Consider the following 23090-nt stretch of genomic DNA (forward strand, 5'->3'; position numbering starts at 1 on the left):
TTTTACTTTATATAGAAGAAATATTCATAACATCTGTATACTTAATAATATAAGACCAGCTAAAATTATCATATCATATCAGTATCAATGCAATTTTGATTTAAATTGACTATCGACTAAACTGAAGCTCAAGAGCATTACTCTTACTAGGGATTGGCGTATTCAAATAAATATTTTAAATGAAATTAAAATAATTAAAATTTACTAAATAATTTTTTCAAGACAATTTATTTAATTCAAATTTAGTTTTCAATTAAATTGTCAATGAGGGTTAAATTTTGGAATAAAAAAATTGCTAATACAGAGCTTGCCACATTAGAATGTTGTTCATTTAGAATGTTTACTGTATAATTAAATTTCCACCTTGGCATATAGTTTACAATACTCTATTTATATATAGATTGCATAACTTTAAAAGCACTGAGAGACCCAGAAGCAGTTCATATTCATGCATATTGCTTGCGTAAATTTGAATTCAATCGCTCAATTTTTTTCTTTTTTATATTTCATTTGCAAAATGTTAAATAATATTTGCCAACTGATGCATAACACATATGTACGAGTGCACATACGACAACAACACATTATTATTATTATTTGATTTACAAAAGCAAATGACAAACCATAGAGCGGACCATTGCATTTTCGAAACTATGCATGAGCGCTACGTATTGCCTAATTCTACCTGCATGGCTATATACATAGCAGAGGTAGTCGTTATAGTCTAGTAATGGATATTGTGTGTAAGTTTTAATGGCTGGTTAATTCATCATTTAAAACAGGTCGGTTGTTGTCTACAACTTTGAAAGCTTCCCACATAGCCGGACTAAATGGGAAACTTTCATTCGATCGAATGCTAATTTTTGAAACACTGAACGGAAGTTCGAGCTGCCATTTCAATATGTATGTACATAGCTAAATATCTGTATATATGGAAGTACTAAAACTATATAGAACGACTTCGAAAGCTGTTTACCAGCCATATGCCCACTGCAAGAACTTCCAAGCTCAACTCATGGTCTCAATCTCTTTTAAAGTTGCTCCATACGATTTAACACCCACTTGTCGCAATCAACTTTTATTTTTTTTCTTGGCTGGGCAAATATGACTGCGCAAGTAAAAAATAGAATAAATTGCACACGAAAATAATCACAAAAGCTCTACTTAAGTTAACGTGAACAACACACAGATACAGGCACAAATACGCAGACACAGACACAGATACAGTTGCAAGCACACTATGTTGTTTATTGTTTGTATTTGTATTTGCCACAGTTGACGGCTTACGTTGTTGGTCGCTTGACCATGCCAATTAATAGAATTAAACAGAACACGGCTTTTACTGTACTCTAGTTTTAGTACGGGTTTTTATTTTCCTTAGCTCATTTGGGGCCAACGCTGTGAACTAGCCAACAGCGACAATAATAATAATAACAACAACAACAACAACAACAGCAGCAATAGCAACAATAACAGGAGCAACAATACAGCCATTTTACGTCGCCAACATTGTGGCAGCGGTTGCAGCTGCGCAGTCGACGCTTTACCGCATAGGCAGCTACAAAAGTTCGGAAACCTTTGAGCTGTCTGTATGAAATCGGTCATAAAATTAAAATAAAATCTACTTTGCTTCAAGCATTATAACTTCTTTTGCTTATAATGCTTTTTAACATTATTTTTTTTAATACGTTTCACTATCCAAAATTCTCTACTCTTAAATACTCAAATCGTAGCAGAAAGAGAATATATTGTTAAAAATATTCAGCTACTGCGATTTAAAGCTGTTATCAGTTTAAAAAATGTCTTAAGATTTACATTTGAGCAATTGCTCCTCTTCGAAAAGCAACTCAAAGCTGATTTTGGTTTGCTCTGGACTTGATTTAAAAATCTGTGGCACTGGAAAGTTTGTAACTGAATTTACATTTTGAGTTGTAGCATAAGATGACAGCTCATTGCATTAGTTCGCGGTAAATAATAAAATAATCGAATACATTCGGGTTCGTAAGTCGAGGTGATTCCCTTGTAGCTGGTGATTTCGCCACCTAAGTGCAGGGCGACGATGCTACGGGGCTTATTTGAAAAATTGATTAAAAATATCTGAAGTAATATATCGATGCATTTACGCGAAAGTGTCGTATGTCAAAAAACCAAATTTGGCAGGAGAGCGTTTATAATGATTTATTTGTGATATAGCCCTGAACAAAATCAAAGAAGTAAATCATACAACTAAAGCGAATATCATTCCAATATTTATCCACATGATAAGTGACAATTTCACTAAAAAGCGACATACGATACTTTCGCGAATATGCGTCGCTATAATAATATGGAGAGTGCCAGAAGTTTTTGAGCCACCCTCGAACTTAAGTTGTGTAAAGCTCCGCGATTGCGCAGCTCGCTTATATTTCGCGTCGGCAACAATGCCACAACAATGACAAACAGCCAGTCGGTCGAGCAAGCGACTTACCGACCGACCGAGCGAACAACCAGCCGAGCCACAAGTCAGCGAAGCAAGCCAACCAATCAACCTTATGGCGATGGTGACGGTTGTGGTGCGGTGGTCGCTGGGCTTATGCTTCGAGCTGTCGCTGCACAGGCGCAATGTTGTTGCTGTTGCTGCTGCTGCTGCTGCTGCTGCTGCTGTTGCTGCTGCTGCGAACTTCTGTAACTAAAGCGCCAGCAGAAAACCAGTTATAAGACAACTTTCATTCGAAACAGACGTGTCAGGCGTACGGATCGGCAAGCGCAATTCAAAACGAAACAGAGTACGGAGTTTTTCAAACGGAATCGTATCGCACAGCGCAGTGTTGTGTGTTGTGTGTGTGTGTCTTGCTTGTGTGTGTTTGTGGCAACAGTGAACCCTGTTAATCATAACTACTAAACATAGTTTCATCATCAAACATACTATGTACAGCATATAAATATTTTATAGACATTAATTTTTTGTATTTTTTTTTGTCTGCTGTGCTGTGTTGTGTCTTGTCTTGTCCGTTGCCTTTTATAAATACAACTTTTATTTTTTATTTATTTTTTTGCATATTTTTTACGCTTATGCATAATTTAAAAAGTGAATTAAGCAACAATAATAAATACGACTCATGCCAATATTAGCAGCAGAAACAACAACAACAATAAGCGAATGTCCAGTGATCGAAATCGAAATTGAAACAGTTCTCTCCATATACGTATATGCATAACCATAAGCTTGTGTGTGTGTGTGTGTATGACATAAATAACTGAAATCAAAGCTTTCTTGGCTTATTCTTTAGCCCAGCTAGTACATATTTTATTTTGATTGCTTGCTCATATGGTTTCAATTAACACTTGATAAATTGAGTTAATAAAACATTAGCTTAACCCATAAAGAGTTTTTCTTGCGTTGTCTAGCGGTCAGAGCCAACAACACCAACAGCAACACCAATAACACCAACAACAACAGCAGCAGCAAAAGCTTACTGTTAATTAGTGAAAGAAACAGCCGCTCCAACGAAAGTTGTTTATGAACCCAGAGCGTACCTGGGGCCAAGTGAAACCCACAAAAGTTCCAAACAAATTGATTCTGTTACTAATAGCCATGGCTTGCTGTTAAAACTTAATAATCTTGATTACACACATACACACACACACACACATACAGCTGCAAAGCGTGAGCTTTATGAAACTAGCGCAATGGCTTTAGGCGTAGATTAGCACATAGTACGAGAGCCATAGAGTTTATGCGTGCGCAACTTGTAATTAACACCAAGTTGTCGATTATCATGAACTCTTGTGCTATTTTGTGAATTTTGATATGATTTCTAGTTCAAATCAATTTGAGCTTTTTTTTTTGCTTATTGTGTTTAACGCTCACGCATAAACGCAAGCCTTGAAAGCGGTCAGTTATGCATTAAACCAGTTAACATTTAAAAAGCCAAGAAATTGCCAAAATATATATATAAAATATATATGCAGCTTGGCTATAAAATATACCACAACGTATAGCTGCTTTTTGTTTTAACCTTAATGCCATTGCCCTAAGACGAGTTGTAAATTTTCGTGATTACAATTTTTCGTTTGTTGTTTTTGTTTTTATGCAGTAATATGCACACTCTTATGCACAGCAACTAATATGCATGCTTAAATTATAATTATGCAGTGAAAATTCAATGTGAATGCAAAGTGAAAATCAAGTGAATACCAAGCTCACGCCGCACGCTATACGTGAATAACAACAGCAACAACAGAAGCAGCAGCAGCAGCAACAACAGCAGCAGCAGCAACAAAGTTTGTTGTACATGTTTCGCATCTCGACAACATCAACAACAACATCATCATCATCATCAGCAGTTACAACAAGTGCTTTTGTGTGTGTGTGTGTGGCATAAATTTGTGGCATGCTGGTGATGCCACAACTGTAAATATTCATTGGGGCTAATCAAGCGTCCAATAACACACACAGACAGCAAAAAGCCAAACACAATGTTTCGCTTTAGCTACAAGTCATTGTTCATTTGGCTGGAGGAAAACAACAATTTGCCAAGATCCATGGCCTTTTCAAAAAGACACAAACATCATCATATGCAAATGCATAAGTCGATGCCGCCGATGCAGCCGCTGCTGCTGCTGATGGCGATCATAATGACGCTAATCACGTCCGGAAATAGCCACAGTAAGTTATCCCTCTGTCACTGTCACTGCCATTGCCACTGTCACAACACAACAAAATGTTTATCAATATCGCAATTTATCAATTTATGCATGCAGCAGCTATAATTATAAACTAGCTAAGTAATTAAAACAAATTATGCATAAATCATGTTCGCTTATTTGGCATTGAGCGTGTGTGTTTTTTCCTTTTCTTTTTCCTTTTTCTCTCTACAAGGGTGAGTGACTTGAAAAGTTGCTTTTGCATTATGCTATAGTGAAAGTGAGTGATCAATAAACCATAATGCTCGAAGAACGTCAACAAAGAAATGAAAGTTCATCAATTGAAACTCAAGTTTTCAAAGAATGCGTTACCCTGTAGTACGGCTGCTAGCTATTGCTGATTTTATTGCTGGGCTTATGCAGTGAATTCACCAACGTTAGCTAGGATCACATCCATTTAGCTTAATCATTCAAATTCCAGCTTATTGTTTCAGAATAAAAAGCAGAACAAGCGAATGTTGGTGTATTCACTAGTGATGAATTAATTTCACCTTAGCATGAAGGTGTGGTCTAAGCGTCAAATAAAAGCAAATCGAAATTCATATGTTTTAACTATGAAGATTCTTGGAAAAAGTCTACAATGCTTTTGTAAAAGAAAAAATAAATAAAAAGTAAAATTATATATTACTGCTCTTAACATATGTGTTAAGTTCCAGCTCGCTAGCTTATACTTTATGCCAATAATTCCTGACAGTGCAGTCGAGTAAACAAAGCTGGTGAGCGGTAACTAGTAAAGTTATTAGCTGCTCTCCAGCGATACGTGCTGCAGGGATTTGTATGCAGAGTCAAGTTGGTGTCACTATTTTTTTGTTTGTTGCATTCTTATTTAAAGCCATTTCACAAGCTTGTACAAAAATACGTGATTGAGTTTTGAACATTTCATTGCTGTTACGACTTGTTATTTTTAAACATTGCGCCCACCTACGTGAAGTGTTTTTCAAATGCCAATTGCTGTGCCTGATGTTGTCATAACGGCATTTGAATGCGAGCCACCTTTCTATCTATCATACGTACGTTGACGTTGGGTTGCCCCAGTTACCCACATATGGCTTAAAGGTATTAAAGTTTATTCGAAAATTTGCATACTATGCGCATTCTCAGATGATCGAGACACGCCCTAAATTCAAAATGTTCTCCCGCCAAGTTACCCTTAGCTCCAGCGCTATGCAAACATACAACTGTAGCTAGCTACGTATATATATATATAAATATATATATATATATATATATATATATCTTTGTATAAGCACCGGTATAACCGGATGAATGCGTTTCAAGTCTCATAATAATAACTGCTTTTTATACAACGCCTGGGCATAAATAATAATATCATCGAAGATACATACATGCCAACAATTGGCGAACACCAACGCCAATAACAACAACAACAACAATCAACTCGAAACAGATCAACAGACCTGACATCAACAGCTGCAACAGTCGCAAGAAACATCGCGCATGTGTCTCGAAGCTCAAAACTACAAAAACCAACCCAAATGTAACTACAATAAGGAACAAATACACACACACACATATATATGGCTTGTATGCAAAAATTTCCGCACAAGCGTTGGCCACGCCATCTTGACAGATCATAGGCCAGACAAAGCGACCAGGAAAAAAAAACAAAATAAAAAATAAAAGCAACCCGCTAAAGAAAATCTAGTTTACTTACAACGCAGCTTAAATACCCTTTTTTGCTACAAAATTTGGGGAGGTGCAGTTACACTTAATAGCTTTGAATTACAATTGATATATTGAGTTATTAATATTCATGTATATTAGATTATTTCATTGTGAGGCTCGCAGTTGTGTCAAATTCCTATTGGCAACCCACTGAAAGTTTAATTTGGCCAACCCACAAGCAGATTGCAGTGGAGTTCAAAATGAAATTAAATAAAAGACTCGTAAACGAGGCCAAGCTCTGCGTCGAACCCTTCTCATCACTGCAGCCGGTGCACTTACTTCTCCTGGCTGAGAAGACAGCCAGTCAGCCAGTCAGCCAGCCAGCCAGCTGGCTTCGCTTCCCGCCCTTTGGCCTAAACGTGTTTAGGCATGGGTGTGCAACCATGTACAGGTTTTCTTTTCTTGTTGTTCTTGCCGTTTTCAATTCAAGCAGAAAATTTGGAAAATTTACATGCATACAATGTTGCGGCTTTAACAATTGTGAGAAATTTCAAATATTTTCGCAAATTCTGTTAAGCTTGAAATTTGTTTGTGTGTAAATATTAATTAGCCAAAGGCATGCTGAGAATTATCTCTAAGAACTCTCAAGCCAAATTGTTCGTTTACAAATATAAATCGGCATGGGAAACTACATAGCTAGAATCGACCAATTCTGTACCTAGATGGCTATGCAAATTGTGGGTCAAAGGCAATAAAACAAAGGGCAGCCGTGTAGAAACACCCACGCCAAGCCTCGATTAGCAACGCCGGCCACTTTGCATACTTTATAAGGCTTTGCGGCTTGGCGATTCACAACAGTCATGACATTTTAACAGGTTTCTCAAATTGGTAAGCGATTTTTTCTTTATTCAAGAATTCATTTTCAGTAACTCGAGCCTCTGTGGTCGCTCTCAACGAAAATAAGCAGACAAGCAAACAAACAAACAAAAGGTAAAACAAATTTAATTTGTTTTTGTTTTTGGGACAGACAACAACTGCAGCTTTCTCAAGTGAAACATTTTGAGCATTAACTCGAGAGTATTGTGTGACATACTTACGTTAACGTGGTTTGCCATGCGGTCTAAAGAGCTACCAAGGGCACCCAGTATAATATGAATTAGCTGCTCAGCGGGCTAAAGTTTGGGAACTGCATTGTATTTGTAACTGGAATCAACGTTTTAAGCCTACAAAACCAGTGAAATAAGAATAGGTTTGGCAAGAAGCCAAAGCAAATATTATTGTATTCTATTTTGGCAGATCGAAAAACAGATTGGTATTGCATATAAGGAAATTACTTTTATTAACTGAATTGAAAGTCCAGCAAGTGACAATGGGACTTGCTTGAACTGGTTGCTGAACAAAGCTTGTGATATTTGAAACTGTTTTCAGAACTGCAATTTTTTTTTTGTTAACTTGAACTTCTTTTGGACCTCTTAATGACTAATGCGACAATTTCCACATACCACAGTTTTATGGCTTATGAGGTCTTGATCCCCATTAGGCGTCATGACAATAAAGATGTTCTATAAGTATGAGTATTATTTTAGTTGGTTTTTCAGAGTTTCAAAGAAAATGCAATTGAAAAGGCGTTACCAATTTGAAATGAGCTTCCGTGCAATATCGATAACTGTTATCGATGCTCCATCTAATAACTACAACTGAGTATAATTGTTTATATAGCATGGTCACACTGAATTAAGAATTTGTCAAAGATCAAAAGTTAACAGCTTACAGAAAAATAAACTTGATCAAAAATATTGAAAAATAATTCCAAATTACATTTACATCGCTTGCTTTTATATATGACGTTATTTATTTCCGTAATTCAAACGTGATCGTTCTATTAAATAAGAATAAAATGTGCAATGCACATCGCTTCAAAGAAAACCTATTTCTTTCTTTGTTTAAAATGCGCAAGAGTTTGTTTCCAAAAACTTGTATTAACGCCAAGTCACATCATTTAGCCAAATATGACTTGATTTTTTGCGCTAAATTTAGTTAATTCAGGTGCTAACCACACGTTATCTCCAAATCTTAATGCACACACAAATACAAACAAACGCAGAAGCACATGCAAAAAGTGTGTTAATTTTATTATAAGCATTTATGAAGTAATATTCTCTTGCCAAATGTAAAACAAAAAACCAGTTTATATACGTGCATGCATATAATTTATTGTTTAAAATGTATTTTTAGTTTGCGGTCCGCCGGCTGTGCCCCTGAATGCCAAAGTGCGCACAGTGTCCGGAGAGTCGGGAATCTCGGAGGCGCACTATACCTGCGATGCGGGCTACGAGCTGTTTGGCTCGCCTAGCATCAAGTGCGATGCGCGCAGTGGCTGGGAGCGGGAGTTACCCTTCTGCGGTGTGAACGTCGCCTATCGGAAGCCGGTGAACCAGAGCTCCTACACACGCAGTGGTCCGGCGAGCTATGCGAACGATGGCAAGCCGGGCAACAAGAATCCTGATGGACAAGAGTGCTCCGAAACACAAAAGGAGCCATCGCCATGGTGGCGTGTGGATCTGCTTGCACCGCAGGCGGTGCATGTTGTGCGCATTACAACGCGTGGCTGCTGCGGTCATCAGCCGCTGCAGGATCTGGAGATACGCGTGGGCAATAGCAGCGCTGATCTGCAGCGCAATCCGCTCTGCGCCTGGTATCCCGGCACACTGGACGAGGGCGTGGTCAAGACATTTACCTGTGCCAGGCCCCTGGTGGGTCAGTATGTGGCCATACAGCTGGTGGGTGTGGAGGGCAGCCTAAGCCTCTGCGAAGTGGAAACATTCACTAACGATGAGTTCTCTGTGGATCGTTGCCTGAGTCCCAAAATCGGCGTGGATACAGTGGTCACCACGTTCTCCAAGACCTGCTATGATTTTCATATAACGAAGGGCGAAAGCTTTGACAAGGCGCAGGCAATTTGCAAGCAAACTGGCGGTGATCTGGTGCATAACTTCCGTGGTGCAACCAGCTCATATTTACTCTCGGAGCTGGAGCGCCGCAAGACGGAGCTGAAGCCACAGCTGGTATGGATTGGCGCACAAAAGGAGCCGGGCATTACTAGTCGCACCTGGAAGTGGGTGAATGGCGACGTTGTGCAAAAGCCCGCCTGGGGCAAAGACCAACCTAACAATTATAATGGCGAACAAAACTGCGTTGTCTTCGACGGCGGTCGCAATTGGCTGTGGAACGATGTCGGCTGCAATCTGGACTATCTACATTTTATCTGCCAGCATTGTAAGTGAGCTCCCAGTCGCTCTCGGGCATATCTTTAAGAATGTTTTCTCTTGCAGCGCCATTGTCTTGCGGATCGCCGGATGCGCATCAGAATACCACTGTGCTGGGCAAAAAGTTTACGCTGGGCGAGAAGATACAGTACGATTGTCCCAAGGGTCATTCGCTGCTCGGTCACATGGAGCGCCAGTGCCAGACAGATGGCACTTGGAGTGGTCATGCACCTACCTGCAAGTGTAAGTTCGATTTGCTGCCCACAGCGAGAATCTCTGCTTTACATATTGATTTGTTTGTTAACAGACGTGGACTGCGGCGAATTGACCCAGCTAAAGTTCGGCTCCATACATTTGTCGGAGGAGCGTACGAGCTATGGCGTAGTAGCCACATACAGTTGCCATGAGAATTATACGCTTATAGGCAACGAGAATCGTACTTGCCAGCAGGATGGCTGGAGCGGCAAGCAGCCTGAGTGTCTGGTGGACTGGTGTCCCGATCCGCAGCCCATTACCGGCGGACATGTGCACTTTACGGACAAGCGTGCGGGCTCTACGGCAACATATACTTGTGAGCTGGGCTATGTTTTGGTGGGCGAGGCTGTAAGTGGGGACTCGATTGTACTTTACGCTACGATTTGCATAAATACATTGTTTATTGTAGATTATCTCCTGCGGCCTGGGTGGAGAATGGTCCAGTAAGACACCGTCGTGTAAATTTGTGGATTGCGGTGCGCCTGCGCGTCCAGATCGCGGCATATCCATACTACTCAATGCGACAACCACAGTGGGCTCTGTGGTCAAGTACGAGTGCGATGAGGATCATTGGCTGGACGGGCCCGCCGAGCTTTACTGCACACGCGACGGCAAATGGTCCGGCGAGGCGCCTGTTTGCGAGCTGGTCACCTGCGAGACGCCCCAAGTGCCCACCGGCGCCTTTGTCATTGGCTACGACTACAACGTGCACTCCAAAATCCAATACAACTGCGATCCGGGCCACATTATGCACGGCAATGCGATGCTGGAATGCCTCGACTCGGGCGAATGGAGCTCCGATGCGCCCTTCTGCGAATGTGCGTACACTTGTCTACAAATTATTGGATTAAAGTTATTAAAGAGATTCGCTTTTACAGATGTGGACTGCGGCACTATTTTGCCCATACCTTATGGCAGTCACAAGTATGTGACCAACACCACCTATGTGGGCTCCGAGGTTGTCTTCAGCTGCTCGCAGTCGCATAAGCTGAACGGCGTCCTCAAGCGCAAGTGCTTGGAGTCCGCCAGCTGGAGCGATGCCTCGCCCAAGTGTGAAGGTAAATAATCAAATTCTCTCGTCTGTAAGCCAATTGTAACTTTGCCATTGCAGAGATACGCTGCCATGAGCCGAAGCTGGCGGCGCACAGTCTGCTCTCCGTGACGGGCAATGATCGCATGTACGGACGTACGCTCATACGCACGGCGGAGTCGAATCAGAATACACAGACCTACAAGTAAGCAGTTGAGCAATACTAAAACGAATAAAATTCATATGGGTTTCTGTTGCATTTAGAATTGGCGCCTTGGCCAAATATCGTTGTGAACGTGGTTATAAAATGGTGGGCGAAGCCTTGGCCACCTGCACCGACACTGGCAAATGGAGCGGAGATATACCCGAATGTGTCTGTAAGTAGCGTAAGCTCGCTAAATAGTGGGACATATGTTTAATTGTTGTCGCCTTGACAGATGTGGAATGCGGTGCAGTGGAGAACATTAACAACGGCAAGGTGACGCTGGCCACCAATGCCACCTACTATGGCGCCGCTGTGCTCTACGAATGCAATGCCAACTTCAAGCTTAACGGCGTCTCGCGACGTCTGTGCACGGAGCACGGTAATTGGAGCCACGAGGCGCCCGAATGTGTGGAGGTTGTGTGTGAGCTGCCGCCTGTTAGCGATGGCCTGTTGGTGGAGGCAGCGACGCGCGCTGTGGGCTCGCTGGCCAACTTCAAGTGCGCCAAGGGACGCATACTGATGGGAAACGATACGAGAGTATGTCAAAAGAATGGCAAATGGGCCGGCAAGAGTCCCACATGCAGACGTAAGTGCTGTAATTATAGTTTTATTTACAAATTAATATTTTATTTACAAATACTTTTGCTTGCTTGCCGCAGCTGTGGACTGTGGACGCCCGCTGACCATAGACAATGGGCGCGTCATTGTGGTCAACGACTCGACGCTGTATGGTGGGTCGGCGGAGTATCATTGCATACCCAATTACAATCGCATTGGTCAGTATCTGCGCAAGTGCACCGAGGAGGGCGCTTGGAGTGGCGAGCAACCGCAATGCGAACTGGCCACGGTGGAGGGCCAGGAGAGCTCAGAGCTGGGCACGGGTGTGGCTATTGGCGCTACGGTTATAGTAGTGCTGCTGCTCATCTTCGGACTCATCTTTCTGTATCGCAACAAAGCGCGACCGGTGAAGAATACAGAGAATGTGCAGGCAGCCGAAACAAAGGACGAACGCAATGCTGCCGTCATGTCGTACTCCACACTGGAGGCCAACAATCGCATGCATATGGACAACAATCCTTCGGCTACCTTCAATACCTTTCAGGGTGGTCTGACACGTCGCAACCTCAGCAACAACAATAACAATAATAATATTAACCATAATGGCGACGGTGGCGATAACAATCGCTCCGGTAAGCATTAGCAGTTGATCCACATAAATATAATATACTAATTGACTCCATTATAGAGAACATCTACGATCAGATACCAAATGAACAGTTTTACGACGCGCCCTATGAGATGCGCACCAATGATGAGGTCTACGAGCCCGAACCGGTGGCCAGCAATGTGATCACAATCAATGGCATCTCTGTGCGATAGATACACTTACACACACACACACACACACACACACACACACGCACGCACGCACACATATGTGATATGAGTGTACATACAGACGTAACTGTCTGTAATTATGTTTTAGATTATGTTAAACAATTGAAATTCTGTTTATAATTGTATATAGTAATTTAAGCGCAGCCTACTTAGCATACTAGGTATGTTTGTATATGCATAGTTAATTTACATCACATACGATACAATATGTACTTACATATATTTGTACATCACATACGAAACATGGAAGACAAGTCAAGACAACAACAATTTAGAGCACGATTTCCGTTCCATGTGTTTAATTTTTATTTTCTACAAAATTAATATACCTACGTATTTTACTATTATCTATTTTTTTTTTTGCTTATTTATATGAATTATATTATGTAAAAATATCGTATAATCAGAATGTAATGTTTTGTTATGCAATGTGTAAGTAATCGTTAATACTTATGTAAAGATGCAAAAAAATGAATTTTTACAACAAATAAATATGTGGTTAACTAATTTATTACGACATACACAACATAAACTTTTGTTACACTCTTTATTGGACTTACCGTACAAAGTACCAGGCGCACATAAATCAGCAAAAGGTGGCTGAGAAAAAAAACGAAAGAAATAAATTCTAAAGCTCACGAGATCTGAAATAAGTGCGCCATCTACCATAATCTCATTAGAAAGCAAGAAACTGAGAAAGAGATAGAGAAGAGAGAGTGGACTAAGATAACTCTGTTTGCTCTTTCGCATGAATTGTTAGATCAATATTGCCTTGGCAATTTGAGTTCTAAATCAAATTGAGCTTTTAGTTCATTGATTTTATTTTAATCGTGTTGAAAACACCATAAAAAAATTTTAAAACATTTTTGCAAGTCTTATTGGTTGGTATTTAAACTTTTGGCATATATGTATGATTGCACATAGGGAAACTTTGAAGCTATGGCAAGGAGAGGAGCAGCACAACAGCTACAGGCTGATATCAACACAGATGAGGAGCTGGAAAAGTTTATAACCAAACCGGGTTTAATTGGTACGTTTACAATAGCTAATACAATAGATATTATTATGATAAAAGTGTTTTTGTGTGTGTTTGTGAAGTGCTTGAGGTCTTCTCGGCATGGTGTGGACCCTGTCTGGGTCTGATGGGCACTTTGCGTAAGGCCAAGCTTGACATTGGCGAAAATCTGAGCTTAGCTGTTGTAGGTAATATTTATTTTACTCTGACTATCACTACAATATTTTCTTCCATTAAAAGTGCCGCGCAGACACTGTAGCATCCCTGAATCGTTTCTATAAGCGAAGTGAGCCAGTTTTTCTATTCGTTAGCGTAAGTTGTGATTAAGAATTTAAGCTTGTGGATTTGTTGCTTTATTGACTTTATCGGAGTTTAGAATGGCAGGGCTACGAATATATTTTATGGCTCGGATGCGCCCAAGTTGATGACTACTATAAACAAGGAGCTGGAAAAGGCACTGCAACCGTTCAAGGGTCCAACTTATGATATTTGGGAGTTACAGCCTGTGGAGGCAGAAGCTCGTCGCGTCAAGCTAGAGGCACTTGACAAAGCTGAACGGATTGAGTTTGAAAAGAAGCACAAGAAGCGTGTGGATTACCTTAATCGTTGCACAGACATCATTATGGAGAACTTACCCGATGTAGGTGTTACGATCTTTGGTCCACAGGTCTCTCGTGATATGTTCAAAAAACTCCAAGAGCCAGCTGATCAGCTGAAAATGCAATGCAAAGATCGTAAATATATGGAGGTCAGCGAAGCTGACTTTGAATTGATCAATTATGCCTGCAAGAATCCATTGTCCGAGGATATTATTGAACAACTGAGTGGCAGGGAATTGCTCATTTGTTACTGGAAAATTGACGAGTCCTCTGGGCCAGTGCCGACTGTACTCGCAACCTATGCGCATGAGGTAACCAAAGAGCGTGTGGCGCCACCAGATGATGAGATAAATGTGCCGCATCCAATTCCACCACTATTAACCACGCTCAAGCTCAAGGTTGAGGTGGAAGTGCCAGGTAGATTTAATACACTTGTATATTTTTATCTCATAGTCTACATAATTAATTTTACAGAGGGCGAATCATGGGAGGATGAAATAAGTTCGGAGGAGGAAGCTAGGAGAAAGGCAGCAGCTCGCAAATCCAAGTCTATTACGCGCATACAGGAAGGCCAGGAGGGACGCGGTAAGGAGCCCGATGGCGCTGAGGAAGATATTGAGGAGGAGGGCATGGAAGAGGAAGAGGTTGGCCAAGGTCAAGGCCCTGCGACTCCTGCGTTCCCCGGCGTTGGCTTTGAGCTGGACTTGGGTCTGGACGACGATGTAGTCAGCGAGGAAGAAGTTGAGGAAGAAGAGGAAGTGGTAGTCAAGGTGCAGACACGCATCAAGATTGTTAAAATTCCACCCATTTGGGTGGCCAACAGCCGGCGCACCCATGCCTCACTTATCTATACCTTCTTCCGTAATCAAACCACTGGCTTCTTGCCGCAAGATCCACCTCCAGAGCCGCCGCATGTGATAATGGCTTTTGAGGCACACAAACATGATGAGATTATGGAATTTGTTGAAGGTATAAAAGATGAAGTGCCCCTCTACGGTTTCTTCACCGATGACAATCCGGCTGATGCCAAGCTCATAAGCAACTCTGTATTCCGATACGATCAACAAGATCATAATATGTAAGCTAACTTCGTAATTTACCTTAAAGAACCTTGCTTAACCATTTACGATTCTTTTTAGGAATGATCGTTTTGTGCTTAAGGTCAACAAAGTTCAATCTAATACAATGCTATCCCTGGTACAGTTTGAGCCCACTTATGTTAGCAGCAATGTCACTTCTGGAAAGGTGGATGCTCTCAAGTTCTTCCCAGAGGATTACAAAACGGATGAAGAGTTGCCTCCGGATATGGTGGAGAAGCCCAAGAAGGTAATCTTTAAGGTTTTATTGTTTAAAGCAACTTAAATATCTTAACTATATAAACTTTTAGCAAAAGAAAAAGGCTGAAGCGGCCGCTGAAAAGAAACATTCCAAAGCTGTATCACGTCCACAGTCCGTTGCCGATAAACCTCCAGAGCCTACGGGTGCCCCTGCGCCAACGCCAGCACCGGCTGAAGGAGAAGCCGCCCAGGCACCAGCAGCTGAAGAGGCAGCCGGCGCAGCAGATACACCACCATCACCACCCGAAGGTGGTGAGGCGGCTCCTGCCGAAGCGCCAGCTACGAAGAGGCAGCACCTGCTGCGGAAGCTACTCCAGCCACTGAAGCAGCCGCTGAGGCAGCTCCAGCAGCCGATGCAGCGCCAGCGCCTGAGAGTGCTCCCGCACCAGAGACAACGAAAGAGGAGGCACCAGCCGAAGCGCCACCACCAGCACCAGAAGCACCTGAACCAGCCGCTGAGGAAGCAGCAGCACCACCACCACCAACTGAAGCTCCAGCTGAAGCAGCTGCTGCCGAATAGTCTTTCCCAAACATGTGTATATATTTTTAGATTACTTTGTGCAATTCGTTTTTGGCTCTACAAATTAAACAAGTCTAGACCGAAATTCAAATGCAAAAAGATCAAATGCTGTTTTATTTATTACTGGAATAACTTTAAGGCATAAATAACTCAAACCCACAAATACATAAAAATACAAATACATAATCTCGCTAGTTTAAATTTAAATAAAGATTTACACAGGGTATTTCAAAGTCGACTATACGCATAGTTGAGCTTTTTGAGCACCTGCTTTGTATTCCATTTCTTTTATTGTTGTCTGTTGAAAATTCAATGCACGATAACAGATTGTTGCTACTAAGAGGAAAGAAACTAAATAAAAACATATAAATTAAGAAGAAAATTAAAGATTAAAGAAAAGTAATTGAAATATGCTCTTGCAAGTTTTGTAAACAAAGCTGTGCAAAGGCAAGAGCGATTGTGAGTGGAAGAGAGACAGGGAGAAAGAGAGAGCGAAAGGGCAGGCGAGCGCAGGTTTGATATCGCACAGTTGTGAGAATGAGAGTGGGGAAGGTGAACGCTTTAAAGTGTGTGAGTGTATGTGTGTAGAGGAAGTGAAGATGAAAGTGTACTTAACAATAGTTTTACTTATATGCATGGAGCAAAGAACAAAGACGCTCGCCCAACCGGGTGTGCCGATCAGCCCCTGCCCAAAGATCTTTCAATACAGATACGATGGCAGCGAATGGTTTGGCCTAATTGCCGTAAGAAATACGGAAGCACAGGCGCAGCAGCTGCGCGTAACGCTTTCCATGCGTGGCAAACCCACAACGGTGAGCACAAAACCAACCGAAAAGCCGCAAAAGCTTCATTTCTAGATTTCCAGAACTATTTGGGCGAAATTGAGTTGCTAACGCGTGGACAATTTGCCAGAGATGCGCACGTGTTGTATAAAATACGTTTTCCCAAACATCATTTTCCACCCAAGCTGCTGCTCATATCGGTAAATAACCAAGTGTTGTGCTTTGGAGCCTCAGGTGAGTTAGAGAACTGCGCGCTATGGAGACCTTAACTCTCCAACTGTTTCCCAGATCAGAGCATATTTATGACGCAAATACAGCTGGAGCATACGCGTAAGCTCACCTTTTTGCCGGATCATCAGAAAACGTTTGGAGTACTGGCGCCAGCTGGCGTCGGTGGTGCGGAGTCCACAATGGCAGTTGGTAAGGAGTTGCCAGCAATGCATGAGTTCGACATGAAGCCACTGCCGCACATCCAGTTCAAGAAGTATGCATCTTGACTGTGCTCGCTTCTATATACAAACCCAAAAAAAAACAGAAAAAAATACGCCTTGTGTTAAATTTTAGTGAAATTGACTATTTCTTAAAACTTTCACCAGAGATCAGAGATTATATAATTTTCAAATAATAATGTATGCACCGAATTTAATTTGCAACTTGTAACTAAAACATTTGGCACAAGCGAATTTAGATATAATCATTGTTATTAACTGTTGAATTTATAAACAATTTGTTTCTTTGCTTTGCAGAAAACCGTTCAAGCCACGACGCGAGCAGTGTGGACGTTTGGATAAGAGCTTGGACTTTCGACTGCCACCGCGAGCTGACGATGAGCTTCGATTCCATGATGATGCGCAGTCGCCAGTATTTGCGCCAATGGACGATTACGACATAGATGAAGAGGTGGAGCTGGAGACGGATGAGCTGCTCGATGGCGTTAATGACAGTAACAATAGCACAGCGGGCGCTCTGCTGCCGAGCATAACACGTGGCGCCTGGCCCTGGCTGGCAGCCATTTACGTCAACAATTTAACCTCGTTGGATTACCAGTGTGGCGGCACCTTGGTCTCAGCACGTGTTGTCATCAGTTCGGCCCACTGTTTTCAGCTGTTCAATCAGCGCTATACGGCCAACGAAGTCTTGGTCTTTTTGGGGCGTTACAATCTCAAGAACTGGAACGAGGAGGGTTCCTTGGCGGCGCCCGTAGATGGCATCTATATACATGCGGATTACAACAAGCAGTTGAGCAACTATGACGCGGACATAGCGGTCGTTGTGCTAAAGACAGCAGTGCGGTGGGTTTAACATTTGATACTAAAGAAATTTAAATAGAAAGCTATGAATTTGAAATTTCAGCAGTTTAAATCTTATCTTTGTTACAACTTAAGAATTCTTTATACTATGCTGCAGGTATTAATGTAAGTTTGCTGAGAAGAAATCTATTCATTTGTAAAATTTTATAAGTAAAAAATAATTAAGTATTTGTTTATCCTATTCTTCATTTATTAATATTTTTAAATGGTCAATATTGAAAAACATTAGCGACATTCATAAATAGAAATCGATAAATTTTAGCTGAAATTTTAACTCAAATTTGTATAAACTTAATCGCAATATAAGCAACTTTACTTAAAATTTAATTTTAAATTAATCAAACTCAAGTCTCAAGTTTTATCTCAATGTTCGAGTATTAATGATATTTATTGTTTATTTTTTTGCATTTAATCAAAACTTCTATATAATAACGTTGTTTTTTATTTGTTATTTTTCAAATAGCTTCAACACGTTCATCCAACCAGTTTGCCTGTGGTCCGGCTCCAGCAAGATGGAGTACATCATAGGCGACCATGGCATTGTCATTGGCTGGAGCTTCAATAGAAGCAATGCCAGCTCAACTAGCACAGCTGGCGCGACAGTTGATACTGGCGCTGCGGACAGCGCTGTTGCCAGTACGCCGCTGCTGCTGAAGGCGCCCATAGTGTCCAACGAGCGCTGCTTTGGGGCGCAGCCGCATTTCCGCAGCCTGGCCTCGAATCGCACATTTTGTGCGGGCGTGCTGCAGCAGCGTGGCGCCTCGCGTGGCATCTACACGGGCATCTCGGGGGCTGGTCTGATGATACTGCGCAACAATCGGTGGATGCTGCGTGGGACTGTCTCGGCGGCGTTGCCTGCGGAGGGAGATGCATACATATTGTACGCGGATGTGGCCAAATTTATTGACTGGATCATGGCGTTTATACTTTAAGAAATGAAGTACTAGCTCCTATGTGTATGCTGAAAATAATATTGTATGTATGTATGTGTTCCATATGTGCGCCTCTGTGATAAAAAGGCCCAACGCCTATTGGCGGTGGCTGCGGTCAACGAAGTTATATAACTCGGCTTTTACCTAGGCTTAAGTTCTTTTAAATTGCTTTTATGGCCCAGGACTTAGCCAAGGCTAAGACTAAGGCTACCTAGATCTAGCTGCCTACCTGTTTGACTTATATAAAGGTGCCGCTTGCTGCAATGCAGGGCAGTATTCATTCGATGCGGCTTGCTACAAAATGCTGCAGGTTCTCTGGCTGCTCTTGCTACATTTGATTTTCACTTTGGCCAACGATGATGGCTGCAACGAGATGGTCTGCGGCTCGGTGGTGTCCAAGTGTCTGCTCACGCAGAGCTGTCAGTGCAAGCTGAACGACTGCCACTGCTGCAAGGATTGTCTCAACTGCTTGGGTGAGCTCTACACCGAGTGCTGCGGCTGCCTGGACATGTGTCCAAAGCATCAGGATGCGCTCAGCTCGTTGACTCCGCGCTCAGAGATTGGCGACGTCGATGGCCTGCCGGAGCTCTTCGACACTATCACCGCTGAGGATGATGAAGAGTGGTCCACCATACGTTTTCCCATGCGCGCTGGCCTTAAGACGCCAACGGACTCGCAGGCACCTAGACAAAAGTCCCAAGTGCCCACTGTCAACTGCACCGTGATCTATGTCAACTCCTGCATACGTTCCAACAAGTGCAAGCTGCAGTGCGAGAGCATGGGCGCCAATAGTTATCGTTGGTTTCACGACGGCTGCTGTGAGTGCGTCGGCGCCCATTGCCTCAACTATGGCATCAACGAGAGTCGTTGCAGCGCCTGTCCCGAGGAGCAGGAGCTGCTCAACGCCGAGACAGGCTACAGCGATGCCGAGCAGGATCTAGAGCGTCTCTTTGGGTTTGAGGACGAGGTGCCAAACGATATGTGGGACTACGGCGAAGACGATGATATGTAAGCCGTTCCCAATCAAATTTATATGTAAATAAAAATTAATTTTTTTTTCAATTAAATATATTTTATTTTGCCAAATTTCACATTATTTTAGTTATTGCGTATTTGTGTTGTTTTAAAGGTCTTTAAGATAGAAATAATGTTTTAAAATAAAAATTCAAAATTTTTATTATATACATTTAAAATAATTGCAAAATTTATTTTTACCTATGGCCAAAATATTCAACTATTATATTCATATCATGCATTCCAGATCTATAAATTTTAATAAATTTGCTGTGCACATACATATGTACCACTGTAACTATATATGTGAGTAAGTACAGGCCTACTATGTATTTATGTATCTTAAAATGTCTTTACCTAAGTAAAGCGCACTAGGATGACAGCTCATAATAAAGCCGGTCTATTTCATATAGTTTATATATAGCACATGCTAATTACAACGCCTGCCCAACACCCACACTCACATATACATATGCATGTATTCATTGCGCATCTGCTGCCTGCTATCGAGCACGTCATCATTTCTTATCGCTGTCATCATCAGCATTATCTGTTTGTGTATAAGGCACATGCGCATGTATATGTGTGTGGGTGTAATCTCCTTCAGCTGCTTTCAGGTAGGACAGGCAAATTAGTTTATCAGTTGAGTTCGAACGGTGACAGTGCTTGGATTGCCAGTTGGGTAAAAATTACGTGCAAAAATTCAGCCGTGGAAATTTGCAAATTACATGCAGATCGTTCATTTCGTATGTCTTCAAATACAAAGAATATTATTAGCTGTAAATAGTTAACAATTTTACTTCGGTCTTCGATCAATGATGATGTGTGATGTATATTCTTTTGATCAGGATGCTGGGAGGAGTGGGAGCTCGTCGCAGAAGGGGCTCATCACCGATGGCACGTTTAACGAATACCGCAAACATATTTAGTCTGGATGAGAGCATTGCCAATGGCGATGGGGGCATCAAGAGTGCGCTTAACAAGCGCAAACGTGTCGCTACTGGCAGTGGACATGAGAATTTTGCCTTGGCCCAAACGCGACTCAAATTGGGTGACATTATGTAAGTGAAAAGTAAATACGATACGCTTCTGCAATTAACGCACAGTTAATATTTAAAAAATGAGCCAAATAATAAAAAAAATTCAACATTATTGCACTAGATGGCGCTGCAGGTGATTACGCACTTTTGCTGTTGCGGATACTTGACGCTCAAATTGCAAATTATTACAACGCTGGGGCCAGGCAAACACACTGTCATCCAACAATGTCCCTTAGTTAATTGTGGCGGCCTTACGCTTGGGGTTGGAATACAAGCGCAAGGCAAGAGCTTAAAAGCTTGCTTGGGCCAAATAGCCGAAAAACGGCTCAATAACACAGTAGGCAAGACGAAGAAGGCATAATATTATACCGTTGCTCTTAACACACAACATCGATTGCACAATATACACATCTCTCTCTTTTTCACACATATTCGTGGTCGCGTCAAAGACACTGCGACACAGCAGCGAGACTTGCTGGCCTGCCAAAGTTCAGGCGCAGAGCTAAGAGCTGTGAGCTTTATTCGTTTTGCGTTTTTCGATCCAAAAAAGCCAAAGCGCAGGGCTGTTTGGTTAGCTGGCTGTGTGCCTGTCACTGTGCGTGTAGTTGTAGTGTGTAATGAGTAAAGTGTAATACAAAGTCTTGCATCGACATCCACGACTTGGACTTGCTTATTGTGCTTTGTTAAATTTTTCGTCCAACTGGTGAGACCAAAAGTCGGTAACTGTTCGCTTACACACACAAAAAAAAAAAAAACAGAACACAGAGCAGAGCAGCGGTACTTTTTTTATATGTTTTTTTTCGTTGTGTACATAAACTAAAACTAGCAATAATCTCCTTGCAAACCAACCAAGAAATCAAACGAAAGCTGAAATTATTTTCCTATTTGTTTATACAAGTGATATAGTGCAGTGGCATAAAGCGTATTGCATACTCTTAGGCCATGTTACATACATACACATACATACATGCATACATATGTATATAGGCCTTAAAAATTGGGGCTGAAAAATTCGACATTTGGCATGTACATACCTACGTGTACATACATACTTACATACATATATGTATGTATGTATATATGTATGTAAATGCATGTATGTAGTGTAGTGTAGGCTAAAATCGGGTCGAGTGCTGAAAAATTAAAGTTACAAACATTTGAGTAAATTATAAAAAGTGCCAAATTGTGTGTGAAAGCAATAAGACAAATGTGGGACACGCCAAGAAATTGAAACAAAGCCGAAAAATAACTGTGCATATACTACAAAGAAAGCCCCAAAACCGAAAACGATATGAAGCAGTGAAGAGTGAAGAAAACTAAATAATATTTGTGCTCACCGCCTCATTAACTAGTGCACAGGCGCCCGAGTGTGTGGGCACCTGCCTCCAATCTCCAACCCCCAACCTCTCTATTAAACCGCACGCGGTTGAGCCGCGTTATTCACATGTTTGTAATTGTTGAGTTGTCGTCGTTTGCATTTACAGTTTAACTAGCCTACAACAAAACTATACGCACTTTGCATTCACACACATACACATGCACATACACATACATACATGCTTATGAGCGTATTTATAAACTCGTATATGTAAATACATCATACGTACATGTGTATGTGTGTGTATGTATGTACATGCGACTGACTGTGACTGCGTGCGCGCGCGCGTTCTTGTGTGTGTGTGTTTTCGTTTCGTGTTGAGTTTTGGGATTGGGATTGGGATTGGGTCAGCGGGTTGGTAGCACAACGGGTGGAGTGTTAGGCGTCCGCGTCCGCGTCAGCGCCAGCTTCAGTTACAGCGGCTATCGTGTTGTGACGTGTATGCGTAGGAAGGTGAATGAATTTCAATTGAATGCCAGCATGCATACATTATGTACGCGTGTACATCAGCACAACATAACATAACATACACACATGCAGACATACATAAAAGTTTAGTTTCGTAGTTCGACTAGAATGTGCTTTAATTTTCAAAATATTTACACAATTGTTAAGCTCTCTGTGCATGCAATAGTGTGTGCTAAGCTTCGGCGATAGCAAACCGCAGCAAAAGTACAATTGTACTCATCACCAGGCA

General features: G+C 41.7%; 4 protein-coding genes across 5 annotated transcripts; all 4 read left to right on the plus strand.

Annotated features, from left to right (window-relative positions):
• The first annotated feature begins 2707 nt into the window (after positions 1-2707).
• Positions 2708-12805, plus strand: LOC108607052 (sushi, von Willebrand factor type A, EGF and pentraxin domain-containing protein 1). Its single transcript, XM_017997664.2, has 12 exons — positions 2708-2765; positions 4136-4648; positions 8548-9588; positions 9645-9821; positions 9886-10181; positions 10243-10651; positions 10712-10891; positions 10945-11068; positions 11128-11240; positions 11301-11654; positions 11728-12258; positions 12315-12805. Exons 2-12 carry the CDS (start codon positions 4459-4461, stop codon positions 12446-12448), a joined length of 3549 nt encoding a protein of 1182 aa, XP_017853153.1. The 5' UTR covers positions 2708-2765; positions 4136-4458; the 3' UTR covers positions 12449-12805.
• A 496-nt stretch (positions 12806-13301) lies between these two features.
• Positions 13302-16082, plus strand: LOC108605641. The gene is made up of 7 exons (XM_017995423.2): positions 13302-13496; positions 13565-13665; positions 13722-13793; positions 13858-14497; positions 14555-15158; positions 15220-15406; positions 15468-16082. Exons 1-7 carry the CDS (start codon positions 13406-13408, stop codon positions 16080-16082), a joined length of 2310 nt encoding a protein of 769 aa, XP_017850912.2. The 5' UTR covers positions 13302-13405.
• A 454-nt stretch (positions 16083-16536) lies between these two features.
• LOC108605369 (serine protease gd) lies at positions 16537-19025 on the plus strand. 2 transcript variants are annotated; one of them, XM_033294470.1, is made up of 5 exons: positions 16537-16753; positions 16795-16953; positions 17008-17203; positions 17466-18011; positions 18493-19025. In XM_033294470.1, exons 1-5 carry the CDS (start codon positions 16537-16539, stop codon positions 18959-18961), a joined length of 1587 nt encoding a protein of 528 aa, XP_033150361.1. In that variant the 3' UTR covers positions 18962-19025. The 2 variants fall into 2 exon arrangements, with proteins under 2 accessions (XP_033150361.1, XP_017850526.1); XM_017995037.1 differs by having other exon boundaries at positions 16537-16749; positions 16803-16953.
• Positions 19026-19262: 237 nt separating this feature from the next.
• On the plus strand, positions 19263-21040 carry LOC108605368 (protein twisted gastrulation). Its single transcript, XM_017995036.2, has 2 exons — positions 19263-19969; positions 20824-21040. Exons 1-2 carry the CDS (start codon positions 19263-19265, stop codon positions 21038-21040), a joined length of 924 nt encoding a protein of 307 aa, XP_017850525.2.
• The last annotated feature ends 2050 nt before the right edge of the window (positions 21041-23090 follow it).

Source organism: Drosophila busckii, chromosome X (assembly GCF_011750605.1).
Source record: "Drosophila busckii strain San Diego stock center, stock number 13000-0081.31 chromosome X, ASM1175060v1, whole genome shotgun sequence".
NCBI lineage: Eukaryota > Metazoa > Arthropoda > Insecta > Diptera > Drosophilidae > Drosophila > Drosophila busckii.

Coding starts and splice junctions, on each gene's coding strand:
- LOC108605368 (XM_017995036.2), top strand. CDS start 19,263: ATGCTGCAGGTTCTCTGGCTGCTCTTGCTACATTTGATTTTCACTTTG. Junction 19,970..20,823: donor TACGGCGAAGACGATGATAT/GTAAGCCGTTCC, acceptor TCTTTTGATCAG/GATGCTGGGAGGAGTGGGAG.
- LOC108607052 (XM_017997664.2), top strand. CDS start 4,459: ATGTTTCGCTTTAGCTACAAGTCATTGTTCATTTGGCTGGAGGAAAAC. Junction 10,892..10,944: donor TGCCTCGCCCAAGTGTGAAG/GTAAATAATCAA, acceptor TTGCCATTGCAG/AGATACGCTGCCATGAGCCG. Junction 12,259..12,314: donor TGGCGATAACAATCGCTCCG/GTAAGCATTAGC, acceptor ACTCCATTATAG/AGAACATCTACGATCAGATA.
- LOC108605369 (XM_033294470.1), top strand. CDS start 16,537: ATGAAAGTGTACTTAACAATAGTTTTACTTATATGCATGGAGCAAAGA. Junction 16,954..17,007: donor GTTGTGCTTTGGAGCCTCAG/GTGAGTTAGAGA, acceptor ACTGTTTCCCAG/ATCAGAGCATATTTATGACG. Junction 17,204..17,465: donor CCGCACATCCAGTTCAAGAA/GTATGCATCTTG, acceptor TTTGCTTTGCAG/AAAACCGTTCAAGCCACGAC.
- LOC108605641 (XM_017995423.2), top strand. CDS start 13,406: ATGGCAAGGAGAGGAGCAGCACAACAGCTACAGGCTGATATCAACACA. Junction 13,666..13,721: donor AAAATCTGAGCTTAGCTGTT/GTAGGTAATATT, acceptor TTCCATTAAAAG/TGCCGCGCAGACACTGTAGC. Junction 14,498..14,554: donor GGTTGAGGTGGAAGTGCCAG/GTAGATTTAATA, acceptor TTAATTTTACAG/AGGGCGAATCATGGGAGGAT.